Source organism: Coturnix japonica, chromosome 27, assembly GCF_001577835.2.
Source record: "Coturnix japonica isolate 7356 chromosome 27, Coturnix japonica 2.1, whole genome shotgun sequence".
NCBI lineage: Eukaryota > Metazoa > Chordata > Aves > Galliformes > Phasianidae > Coturnix > Coturnix japonica.
In genome coordinates, this window is record NC_029542.1 from 1,851,615 (window position 1) to 1,864,470 (window position 12,856).

Genomic DNA, 12,856 nt, shown 5'->3' on the forward strand with positions numbered 1-12,856 from the left:
GAACGAGACAAAGAGAACAGGAAGATGAGAGTGTTTCTGATATCCTCACTTCAAAAATAAATGCACTGTAAATTCCAGTGAACATCAGAGCTTTCTCAGGATCTTCCTGACAGCACAGGGATGTAGGAGACAGCAGTCACCCTTAAGGACTTCTATGGCTGTGAGTAACCACCAAATGCTTCTGAGACCAGACATGATCGTCTTCTCTCCTGAATGCTTTGTCTCCACCTTCTCAGGGTATGTCACCACCAATTCTGGTTGTGTAGTTACTTGCAGAGCTCCAGGATAAGTGAAACTTGATTGTTTTCAATGAAAGGTGTGAGTGGAAGTAACCTCTGTGCATGCCTGTGGCTTTTGTCCCTGCATGGTAACCAAAGCTGAGCGAGCTTCCTTTGTCATCAGCATTCAGATGAGCCTTTGGCTGCTTTACAGTCAGGTTCCCTGCAGGAGTCTGAACCAAACAACTGTTCTTCCTGAGCACAAATGAGATATGCACAGGTTTTAAAGCCTGGAAGTGAGAGTGATGATGGAGACGAGGCAGCAGGGGTCACCTTGAGGGATTTTGTGACAATCCCTCCATCTCTGTAAAGATAGATGGAGGGAAACTGAGTCATGCAGGTGTGGGAAGAGATACCCTCTTTGTTCTTGTCAGCAAACTGGACTTTATTTGTCAATCTGAGCAGCGCAACTGCTTTTGGTTTGGTGCCACGACAGAGAAAAATCATTCCAAAAGAGAATAAGCACGTTCAGGAATTGGGAGAAAGTGTTGAATGCCCAGGATCACTTTTGCAGTTGTAGCTATTCATCCTCCCAGACAGGGGTGTGTGCTTGGCACACATCTTTCTGTACCACTATCTGTAGGGTTCTCACTTTGTGCTGTTGTCACATACGCTTTCAGGGCATGATAGGAATTATTAGAAGCACAGGGAGGTGGGATGAGTTTTTGGAGGAGGCTCCTGTGAAGCCTGGTGCTCTAAAGGGAAAGGAATTGTCAATTCCTTGCTTAATCAGCAATGCTCTGAAGTTTGTCCTTAGCTCCTGCTGAAGGCAGTTAAGTTCCTGTGCTTCGCTGCCTTGCAGAATGGGAGCTTGTGTTGCAGAGAAAGTGGGACACACGGCAGGAAATTACCTGTGCAGGCAAAAGCAGTGCTAATTTGAATCAAGTGAAATACAGCCACCTTTGTTACGGGGAACTCAAGCCCAGCAGTGATGTGGTGTGACTGGGGATGTCAGCCCTCAGAAGACTTTTACTTTTGGGTTTTGACCCCCACGCAGATGTGACAACAGTTGGATGAGTGGGACTTGGTTGTGGTTGGAAAGCAGCAACGGCAGAGATTTCTAGCACGTGCCTGGAGCTGCCAGCCTGTTGGTTTACAGCTGTTTGCAAGAAGAAAGAACAGCCTAGTGAGATTTGGACCCTGCTGCCCTGACTCATTCTATGCAGAAGCCCCAGAGCCTTCACTGCAAGCAGCAACACGGAACATGTGAGCAGCATCTTGATTTGGGGGAGGAGAGTTAACAGGACTGCCGTATTCAGGTTGTTTTGATGTTTTGTGATCCAAAGGACTTTTGTAGCCCTCAGGTTTACATTTTATCTGGAGGCTGAGGAATTTTGGGGCCAATCTGGAGCCAAACCTTTGGTTTGTGAAACGTTCTTTCAGCTGATGTGAAATGGAAAGCTGCTGTTTGCAGCTCCAGGTTGTGAGGGCCAGGTTCACACCCCCGTGCATGAGGCATCCCAGGCAGGGGATCATCTGCACAGCTGGAAGTGGAGAGGTGCCCCATACCACCCTTCTCTGGAGTATTATATGGGTGTTTCCTCATTTAGAGGAAAAGATGGCTGATCTCCCCTCAGACTGCTTTACCCAAGCACAGGGTGCTGCTCTTGGTCCCCCTTATCAAGACAGAACCACTTAGGCAGATATACTTCACTGCAGTCTTGAATTACACAGCTATACAGGTATTTTCTGTACTCATCACCAAGGGTGGATATGAAGAGGTCGATTGAGATTGCATGGAAAACTAAATGTAGCTTTTCCTTAACTTCAAGTGACTTCTTCCCTACCGAGACACCCCTCGTTGTGAGGGTTGGTATGTATTTACACACGCACACGTAGAGGCTGAATATATTGCCAGAAATATGCACGCAGTAACTCCAGCTTTACAATGGGATGTTGATTTAATTTTCCTCTTACACAAATCTGAGAGCGGTTTTGTTTAATAGAGGCTTTCAGAAAGCCCTGTAAGGTAGGGTATTATTATGCCTGTTTTAAGCAGGAGGAAGAGAAGCAGAGGACAAATCCTGCCGAGAATAATATTCTCTTGTATTCTAGGAAGTAGTGAATGAGGACGGGGAAAGGTTTGCTGGCACATAGAGGGAAATCACACCATTTCAGGCAAGGCAGAACAAACAATGGTTCTCAGCCGTGTGCTGTGGGGAAGTGAATGTGATCATGGAGGTATTCGTTTCCTACCTGCCAGTTTTGGCTGGGGTGCTTCCTGCAGGCAGGTAGGACACGCGCTGCCTTGGCTCAGGCACTGCTCTGAGGTTGTTCTTTGCTTGCTGGAAGCGTGGAGGTTGTACGAGCTGGATGCTTTCCTGCTGGGTTCGGGTATCAGAACCTCCCTAATGGGATACCTGAAGGTGTAGACAGAGGGAGGGGCAGGAACAACCTCGGAGATAAACTCCATTGTGTGGGAGGGTGGAGGCTCCGAATGGCCTCAGGAAGGAGTCAGGTGATGGCATGTTGTCTTGGAGCAGCTTTCTCCCTATCTAATGAAAATGAGAAGAGACCCTTTTAACTTTCCTAGTGAGGGAAGGGCTGTGCTGGAGCCACTAGAGAATCCACATAAGGGTGAGCTGTTTTGAATGCCTATGCCAGACAAGCTCTCCAGTTGCAGCTCAGTAGGACATCCTGCTCTGCAGGCAGGGCTTGGCCTCTTCTGGATGTGATGCCTCGAGGTGAGATCATCTAAATCCATAAGGAAACCTGTTGAGTGAACTGATTTGGGTGTTTATTTTTCCATCTCAACAGCTGTAAAATGTCCTGATTTGAGATCACCGATGACAGCTTTCATGCTTTAAAGGTTGAAGCAATTCGGTGCTTTCCTCGGGTCCCAGATTCCTGCTATCACAGAGGAATCTCAGCTCTCCTTTTGCAGTGTGCTACGTTATGTCGGTGCATTCCTACACCTCACGGCTGTACAGAAACAAGAGGAAAAAATGCAGTTAGAATCTTTTACAAGCCTGGAAAGCAAAGGCAAAGCACTGATAACACAGAAGGGAGGGGGAAAAAAAGATAACAACCCGATATTTTATCTCCAAAATTCATGACAAAGAACTTGTTAGGTGCTGCGTTGCGGTATCTCTAAAATCTCAGCACATTTTTTTGCCAAATCTAATGTTGGTTCAGAGCACAGCAGTGATGCAAAGGTTTTTTGCTCTCTTTTTTTTGCTAAGCACGGTGCTGGCTGGAGGCTGCTCCAGTTGAATTCAGTGACAAAATGGCTGCGGCAGCTGAGTAGCTCTTTCCAAACCGTGATAGAAGCGCAACATGCCAAAGATATTGCTGACATCCAGGGAGTGAAAACAGGAGCGCTGCCACGGGGGGATGCAGCAGGAAGCATTGCTGCTGGCTGCTGGCAGACCTGGAGAGCAGGATGCTGTACAAGAGGAATCTGGCACAGATGAGGGTGTAGGAGGGCTGGCTTGCCCCCATGGATGAGATAATATTTGGTCAGCCCTGTACGTCCTGCATTGCTCATAGCCATCCTGCCCGCCAGCTTTCAAAGCAGCTCCTCTAAAAGGACCGGTGTGTTGGAGCTGCAGCATCTCACATGGAAATGGGGGGGAAAAAGTGAGGAGTGTTTGTGTGCCACGCAGGTTTATTGTGTGAAGAATGGAAGGTCAATTGCGTGAGGGTTCTTAGAGATCCAAGTACTCTGAATACTGCGATGCTGAGATAACCAAACTTCGTTTTCCTATTGTTCTATTACTATGTTTTATATGTGATGAAACAGCAGGAAAACCTCCAAGATCTCTGACTTTGAGGCTCTGATGAGGAAAACTCCCATTGCTGACCTCCTGCAGAAGCTGTATGATAAGCTTGTCTGTCCTTCATTCCTACCAGGCACTTTGCTGACAGAACATGATGCTCTTAGAGGAATTCTCTAGTATTTCTGCCCATGGCCATAAACGTGGTTGCCTGTTGATTCCTTTCCCATCCACAGCACAGAAATTGAGCTGCCTCGTCCTCGTTGGGAGCTGGTTTGGTGTCTTGGAAAGGAGCTGCAGCTACAGGTGTTACATAGAAGACTATTTGAGGAGGACAGCATGCAGGTTTGCAGCAGAGATGGGGCTCCACAATGCAAACCCCCAACCCTTTTGGTAAGGCATAAAAGGATGGTGTAACCTCAGCTTATTGCTGAATTAACCACCCATGGCTCTGACCCACCAAAGTGACCCCCATCTCCTCCCGAACACAAAGATGGGGCACAGAGCAGTGGATTCAACAGCACAGCATCTGGTTCAGTGCTCTGAGATCACAAGCTGCCCCAATTCAAAGCTCATCCCATAGATGCAGCCCTGGCTGCTGGGATCCCTTCCTGGGTCTGACAGCCCCCCGAGCATCTCCTCCCTCCACCCAAAATCAAACAGAAACACACAATTGAAATGTATACATCCTTTCAGAACCACGTTTGCTGCAAATGGTACTAATTAGCGCTCCACTAAATGGCTGTGATTGGTTTAGCAACCGATGGGATATTTAGAATGCCTCCTTTTATTTGGGGGGGGGGGAAAGGGGGGAGAGAAAAGCAAAGCGAAATATAGCAGGTCGTTTATTTCTTTAACAAATTCCTGCTGCCGGCCGTGCTGATAAACGTGAATCACGCAGCAAGGAGCTGAAACCGGAGTGGATCCTCTACCTTAAAAACAACAACAACAAAAATAGCAGATTAAAGTACAGGAAACACAGCTCGTGAGATGAGCCTCGGAAAAGCCATTTGCAACGCGAAGTTAACGAATAACGCCGGGCTCGGAGCACGATAAACGAGTGCTAAATAACAGATCCTCCCCCTTCCCCACCATCAGCATCGTGTTGTAGGAGGAGGTTGGGGGGGGGCCAACCCCGCAGGGCTGAAGCTCAGCCGCTCCCCTTCACCCCCCCCCCTTTGCTGTTGGATGGGCTCTGCTTTAGCTGCGTGGTTTTGGGGTGGTGACACCCAGCTCTCACTATCCAACCCAGAGCAAATCCCATCTCTAATCCACGCCTGCCTCCCTTCGGACAGGCCTGGCCACTTCCCGACGTGCTGCTTTGCTTTCCTCCTCCCCCCCCCCCCCTTCACCTCCTTCTTTTTTAATGCTTGCTTTTTGTTGTTGTTAATCAATCCTCCCCCCCTTCCTCGTTTGCTTTGCAGAAAGCTCATTCAACCTTGGAGGCGAGCAGGTTGCACCGGCGGCCGAAGGGGCGACCGCACCGCCACGCCGCCAATGGAAAAGCCTTTAACATCTTGATTCTCTTCTCCTCCCACCTCAACCCACCCCCCAACCCCCCCTTTAGGTTTTTTCCTTCTTCAATCTTGGCCTTAGAAAGGCAGCAGTGAGCGCAGAGCCCGCAGGGCTGTGTGTGATGGCTCCGAAGGGATGCGAGGGGCAGCCTGGATCGTGGTGTGTGTGTGTTTGTGTGTATGTGGGGGGGGGGATTCATTTAGGATTAAGCCGTCATCATGGGGGGATACGGGGGTGATGATGGGGGGTGGGCAACTGGCATGTGCCCCCAGCCAGGGGGATGGAGCTGGGTTAATGCTGGATGGGATGATGGAATGGGTTGTATGGACATCCCCTCACAGACCCACCCAATCCACACAAGGGACCCCCCCTTTTGGGGTGGGGGATATCAGGTCACCCCTTAAAGGGGGGGGGGACAAACACCCTCAGGGCTCTCCTGACCCCCCCAGCCCTACCCACCTTCCCCTTGTGTCTGCTGACCCCACAGCCGACCCTGACCCTCATAGGTCCCCTCCCTTCCCCCCACCCCTCCGTACCTGCTGCCTCCCCACCCCATGGCCGGGCAATGGCCCCTCCCTCCCTTTAAGCCCTCCCCCATCCCACTCGAAGCCCCTCCCCGCTGACCTGCCCCCCTCCCCCCTCCCGTGCTGACCTGCCCCCCCCACCCCCACCCCCCCCCTCCGCCTCGTGCAAATCTCGCGAAGACCTCCGCGCGCTTTCACCAGTGTGTGTGCACCAATCGATCCGATCCGGGCCGGGTCGGGCCGAACCGCCGTGGGAGGGGGAGGGGTGGGAGGGGGAGCACCGGCCCCGCACCTGCCGAGCGAAGGGTCTCCGCCGCCACCCCCCCATAACCCCCCCCCACCCCCTTTACCTTCCCCTTTACCCCCCACCTGCCCGGGTGCCGCACCCTCCGAGCCCTCCCTCGGGCCTTTGTCCTGCCGCGAGGCCTCGCCACCTCCGCCGGCCTCGGCGTGCCGCGCTCGGGCGAGGCTTCTACGCGAGGCCGGGGATTCGCGGCCTGCTCCATCCCCGCTCCATCCCCGCAGCGCACCCAGGGGCTCATCCCCATCTTCCGCCCCTACTTTCCATCCCCCTCATCCCCCCCCCACACCCTGTGCCGCCGTCTCTCCCTTCCCCTCCACCCTCTTCTCCTCCGGGCACCCGCAGCGGCTGCTCACGAGAGGCCGCGGAGCCGCCCCTGGCCTCCCCCTCCCGCCCGTGCAGCCGCTGCCGCCGCCGCCGCAGCAGGTTCCCTCCCTCCCTCCTCCTCCTCCTCCTCCTCCTCCTCCTGCCCCCGGCGGCGGCGGCGGGATCCGAGCGGTGCCCGGGGAACGTCGGGCCCGGGCGGCGGCACGAGCAGCAGCGCCAGGTGAGAGAGAGCCCGGGGGGGGCGGCGGGGATCCCCCCTCACTCTTCCCTTCCCTTCCCCGGGCCGTGGGGGCGGTGGGTTGCGACCCCCGGGGGCGGCCGGGCGGGGTGGCGATGGAGCGCTGCCCGCTGTTGGCCGGGCCGGGGTCAGGCGGAAGGGCCGCGGCCTGTGCGTGCCCCGAGGCGGCGGAGCGAGGCCTGGGCCGCGGGTGCTCGGAGCAACGCGAGGCCTTGAGGGCTCCGATGGTGGGGGGTTAAGATCGGAGACGGCCCGGCCTCAACCCCGGGGGAGCGCGGGGGACGCGGTGAGGAGGTGAAGGGGTGGGTACGGCCTTTGGATCCCCGGCCTGGCAGTGAGGCAGTGACGGGAGGAGGAGGCAGGCCCAGGCGGTGCAGCGGCTGGCGGCGGGGCAGGCTGCTCCTCACCCGCTGCTCTTCACCCGCTGCTCGCCCAACAGCGAGTCGCCCCTCGAAGCCGTCGGGAGGAGGGCAGGGAGGGAATGCAGCCTGCTGCCGGCAGGGATGGATGGGTGGATGGTTGGGTCATTCCCCAGGCCCCAATGGGCACAGGGGCTCCGGGGAGGGGGCAGTTTGGTGTGGCCTCTTCCCAGCAGGGGATACCCCTTCCCCAGCCCGGCATCCCCTCCCCATAAAGGGGGGTCAGAGCTCCGAGGTCTTTAACACCTTCGCCTTAAGGGCTCGCCTGTCATTTTCCTCGGTGCACAGATTTCCTGTTTTGAAAACTAGGTTGGTAGCTTTGTTGGAGCAAATAGTAGAAATGGGGTTCTGCCGTGACCGCGTTTGGTTGTTGAGGTTTGCTGCTGGATGGGGAGAGCGCTTGTGAATGCCCCTGGATCGATTCACTGAGCTCTCTGTAACTTAGAGCTGCAGCATTTGGAGGAAACAGCAGAGACAAAATGGACAGTTAATAAAAGGAACAACTGTAAGCTGCCTGATCTAGAGGGCACTTGCTGCCCTTCAGGAACTTTCCTCCTCACATACACTCTTTATACAGCAAATCCTTATCTTGTGTCTTTTTTTTTTTTCCCCTTACCTTCGTCTGGGTAATGAAACTGGAACAGACATTTCTGGAAATGACGGACTCGATTGGTGCATTTGGGAAGATGCGATTCGCAGTTAAAATGAACATTGAAATTCGTCCCATTTTTCTTTCATAGTTCAATATCCACATTTTATGTTTTATGCTTTTTTTTTTTTCCCCCACCTCTTTACACAGCCGTGCTTGTTTGGTTGGCTGTTTCTGAACCCTTCAAGTGATGGCATCCATTGCATCTCGGTACCCCAGCTTACATGCAGTGTGTAGATGCAGCTGGGGGTATCCGATACTTTATAATGGATGTAAACACACATTATTTTCCCCCTGACAATCCCTTTCCGTGCTTAGAAGAACCAGAGCTGTTGTCAGTGAGTTTTGGGAGACCTTATATTTTAGGGGTTGGCCAAAAATAAATTCAGGGATGAGGATCTTTGTGCTTTTTTTTTCCTCCTAGTCATGCAATATGGATGGGAAGCTGTGAAGCCTTTAGTCATAACGCTCTGGTCCTGTGTTTTCCTTTTAATAAAGCATCCAGTGGGAGAATGTGACATAATTGGTTTCTTGGATTAAGAGATCTTGAAATGGCTGGTGCTACAGACAGATGAACCTCTCCATCAGGGTTGTGGTTTACATACAGTAATACGGTGACAAAATCATGTAGTTATTGCATGGTAATCTCGTATTTCTCTTGCAAGAAAATGCTCTCTACGTGGTTACGCTTCAAAACAGGCACTTTTGAGTCATGTCAGTGGCACAGAATCTTCAATCTTTCCTTTCCTTGCATTGCATAATCTGAATGTTATTCTCCTACAGCAGCAGAAATGATGGAAGAATTGCATAGCCTGGACCCACGAAGGCAGGAACTACTGGAGGCCAGGTTCACCGGCGTTGGTGTTGCTAAGGTGAGTGCAGATCCCTCCAGTGAAAGGCACGACATCCTGCAATACATTCTTTTTTTCCCCCTTCCCTCCCTTGCTAATTTTGCTTTGCAAGCAGAATGTGTTTGTATCCATAGTTTTGACTGCTGATATGCCTGAAGTATGTTGGAGAGGAATGAAAATGGGATCTCTATGAGCAGTTGCACTGTTATATGGAAGATTTGGGGTTCCAGGTTCTCAGGAGTTGCTCCATCTTAAGGCAGCTTGCACTCCGCTGACAGACAGCTTTGTCTTTGGGAATCTTACCCGTCTCTTCCTTTCTCCAAGTCTTCATTTGGGGAATTGGATTTGGCCACTTGTTAGATACGGTTTCAATCTGATTGTGCTTAATACAGCATATAACCAGGCTGAATATAATCAGGAATTTATTCATGCAGTTCTTTGTGGGTATAACGTGTTGAAATTGCCTACTTACTTGGTTGCATGAAACACACCCAAAAGTACTTGAAGTTAAACCTTTCCCTATCAGTGATCCACAACCTGCTGGTAAATCCCATCTTTGTCCTCACGTACAACTTCAAAACTACCCAGTAGCTGATTTTCTTGAGTGAGACACCTAACAACAACACTGTGTGGCTGCTAGATATGCTAACGTTAAGTTAGTAGTACTCCAGATGTTGTTGGTAGTGCTAAATTGATTTCCTCTCTGAGCAATGAAATGGTGGCAGAACTCATTTTAAACTAGGTCAGTGATAAGGAGTTTATTTTTCATGAAGATGCTGAGTTTTGAACGAAGGGAAGGTGGAAGGTAAAACACCATCTTTGCTATGGAATTTTTTGGAAGCCTCTTCGCATTGTTTTGGAAAGAAACTTTGTAGATTTGCATTAGAAAAACCGATAGTAAATCAGAGCTTTAAATTGGTTTAGTTTGAGTACATACTTTATGTACTTCAGACAAGGTTAAGTCTTGGAAGAGAGCACAAAGAGGTAAAAGATCCAGTTCTGAAGCAAAGTAGTGAGGGTGATTAACACTAAAGTCATTAAGGAGTAACTCTTTCAGTTACTGAAGTAGGAGTGTGGGCTTTTTTGATCTTTTTCCCACTGTTAAAGACTTCTAATCTCAGGGCTTTTACTGGTTTATGCTCTGTAATGTAGTTATGATCCTGAAAGATGCTTTATACAGCGTTACAACTTTCTATGTGCTTTCTCATCTGTTTTTGCTTCTTCCTCCCAGCGTAGGTAGAGTACGAATGAAGTCAAACAACTTTCTTAAGACTTAAAACCGTAGAAACTGCCTTTGTTTAAAAGAGTGCCAACATACTCGGTGCTCTTGAAAAACATTAGGAACTGCTCCTTTTAAAGGAATAACCTTTAAAGGACGTAGAAAAGCAAGCCTGAATTGTTTTCTATGTGTCTCATCTAGAAACTTTGTACAGGTGGATATTAAAAAATCATTTTGTTACTAAAATATGTCCAAGTGATAAGTCCTCATTTTTGGAGAGCGCGCTTTGAGCAAAGCTCTTCGCTGAGTTTTGTTTTACCCTGTTATTGTGCAGTATTACCTTGTGTTGGTCAGTAAACTGTTAAAAGTGCATTACACATTATATATTGATATACTTGCTAATATGCAATAGATCAGCCAACCTTTGATATGAATTAGCATGACTCTGTTGCAGCAAGTCTTGGTTGCAATATTAATCTCAGATACTACGTTCCCTCCCAGGTTGGTGCTTCAAATTCCCTCCCCACCCCCCCAAGTCTCCGTCCGTCATGCTCCGCACTGGCATTGGTAGGTCACTGTCTTCAAGGGAATGTGTTGGGAAAGCTGTGATACAATTTGTGTGATTCAACTAAGATTTCTAGCTCTCTCCAATTAAATGTTTAAGGAAAGCTACCTAGAGTAAATTAGTGCCATCTAGTGGGACTGGGACTGGCACATCCTCCTGGGATAGAGGTATTCTGTTGCTGTTTATTGCATAAAAGGAAGAAATGTCTTCTCAGATGCTTTCCTATTGGGTGAATGCAGCAGGCAGTTACAGCTCTGAGCTTCCTGCCTTCCATTGGCCTGTTGTGCTGCTCAGTGTGTGCTCAGTTCCATTTCTTTAATGCTGAGAAATACAGGGTATGTTTTGAGCCTGCATAAAACTGACGTGCTAGTTGGCGTCTTTAAGGTAACTGCAGCATTAAAGCCTATTTTTCCTCTATGTTTGCAAGCAAAGAATATCTGCATGCAATTCTAAGTCTGAATAAAAGTAAGCTAATCAGGACTAAGTTTTTGATCCAGAAACTAGGGGAAAAAAAATGCTTCTAGCCATCAGGGTCACGGGATTCTGTGAGTGCCTTCCAGTAACAGTAGTAGAGCACAGAAATCCTAAACTGTTTTGGAAGCAGCTGTGTGCTGTCACCTCCCGTGTTGGCTGAAGGCACAACCCAATGGCTGAGGTCGTTTGCAGTCCTAAATGCCTCAAAATTCTGTTGCAAGACTGTGATGCATTTTCTTAGTAGTTGGGGAATGTGCTTCTCTAGAAGCTTGGAGTTAACATGTGGAATTTATGAGCCAGGGATGTTTCTAGGCAACTGTTATAGTCCTTGTGGTGCATCCAGGTCACTAGATAGCTTCAGAAAGCTGGCGATGCTTTAGATATGTATTCCTGCCATATGGTAAAGTGCCATTCTCCCCCAGATTCACAGAGCAAGTCCTTGAATTAACATGTGACTGTCTGACATCTACAAGTATTCTTGTTTATCAGGCTCTAGTTTGTGTTTACATATATAGGGGAAGTTTAAGCATGTTCACTTGAGATGTTATTCTGGCTAGTTATATTGGGCGTCTTCCTTGGGTCGTGAGGTCCATAAGTCAAAAAGTAGCTTGTTTCTAGAGATGGAATTGTTCAGCTTTGTTTATTAAGGTACGTGGGTTAGCTCCCAAGGATGGTTATCATTATCAGAGACTTCTGCTGGATGAGGGTTGGAATAGGTAGTTGTGATGGGTGAATTCATGTGCTTGCGCATAGTTTGCTTCAGGCTGTATCATGTCTGCATTGTTGGTATTTGCTACAAGTTGATTGTTAAGTGGTCTTCAAACTAAGCTGTGTGCACCACTTTGCTGTAGTTAACACACAAAGGCTGCAGTGCTTCTAGAGGGTGACTGGGTCTGTATGTAAGACGACTGAAGAAGCATTGGTCTTGGTGGCAGCAACTGCTCTCTTTCCTCTTTCTTTGAGGTATCACAAAGAGGAAAATAACCTGAAGAGTGTCACTGATGTTGCAGAACATCTGCCTCCAAAAAGAGAGTAGCTCATAAAAAAGAGCAGCTTTCTTTTTTTTTGTAGTCATTTTTTACCCTTTCTCTGATGCTGTAGAATAGAAAGTCTCCATCAGTTCAGCTGCCACTTGTGTGGTCTGCTTAGCAATGTTTTTAGCAACAAAAGTTACCAAGTTGAGAATTAAAGCATGAACGTAATTGTTTTCTGTGGAGGGAAGCAGAGCTGCACAGTGGCAGTCCCTGACAGGTGTCACATGCCACCAGAGGAACTAATTAATAAGAGTTTTGAACCTTAGAAATAAATTTCTCAGCTACAGCAGAAAGTGCCAGGTCTTTATGCCAGACAACTGAAAACTGTTTGGATGCTTCTTTGGGCAGCATTCCTTATTTCAAATGTGTTGTCTAGCTGTTTGAGTTCAGAAACAGTTATCAGATCTCAGTTCAGCTCCTGCCCTTGAATTGGCGTTCAGGTTGAGTTGTGTGACGTTTCTATCCAACTTGCTGTCAGTAAAATAATAATCTTTTTATTTTCTGAGGGAACTCTTGAGACATAATGGGACTCAAGCAAATCCTGTTACACATTTGTTTACCTATCACATATGAGGGAGGGCAACTGGGCATGGCTGATGGTAGCTTAACTTCTCGTGGCAAAAAGAAACACCTGCAGCATATAGATGATATAAGGATTTCATTATTGACCAATAGTGTTGGTTAACATTGAGCTTTTCTAGAAGCAGGCTTTAATTCTCACACTTCAGAGATTCTTGAAAGAAGAT

General features: G+C 49.0%; 1 protein-coding gene and 1 long non-coding RNA gene across 2 annotated transcripts in view; one reads left to right on the plus strand and one right to left on the minus strand.

Annotated features, from left to right (window-relative positions):
• Positions 1 to 3,018: 3,018 nt before the first annotated feature.
• Positions 3,019 to 6,024, minus strand: LOC116654441. The gene is made up of 2 exons (XR_004309687.1): positions 3,308 to 6,024; positions 3,019 to 3,200 (listed from the first exon to the last, which is right to left on the minus strand). It is a non-coding gene; the product is annotated as an uncharacterized LOC116654441 (long non-coding RNA).
• A 213-nt stretch (positions 6,025 to 6,237) lies between these two features.
• Positions 6,238 to 12,856, plus strand: part of TLK2 (tousled like kinase 2) — a 42,601-nt gene continuing 35,982 nt past the window's right edge. The window contains exons 1-3 of the mRNA XM_015885735.1: positions 6,238 to 6,881; positions 8,751 to 8,839; positions 10,539 to 10,604. Of these exons, the coding sequence (XP_015741221.1) occupies positions 8,759 to 8,839; positions 10,539 to 10,604 (147 nt within the window). The 5' untranslated portion in view covers positions 6,238 to 6,881; positions 8,751 to 8,758. The remainder of the gene's footprint in view (positions 6,882 to 8,750; positions 8,840 to 10,538; positions 10,605 to 12,856) is intronic.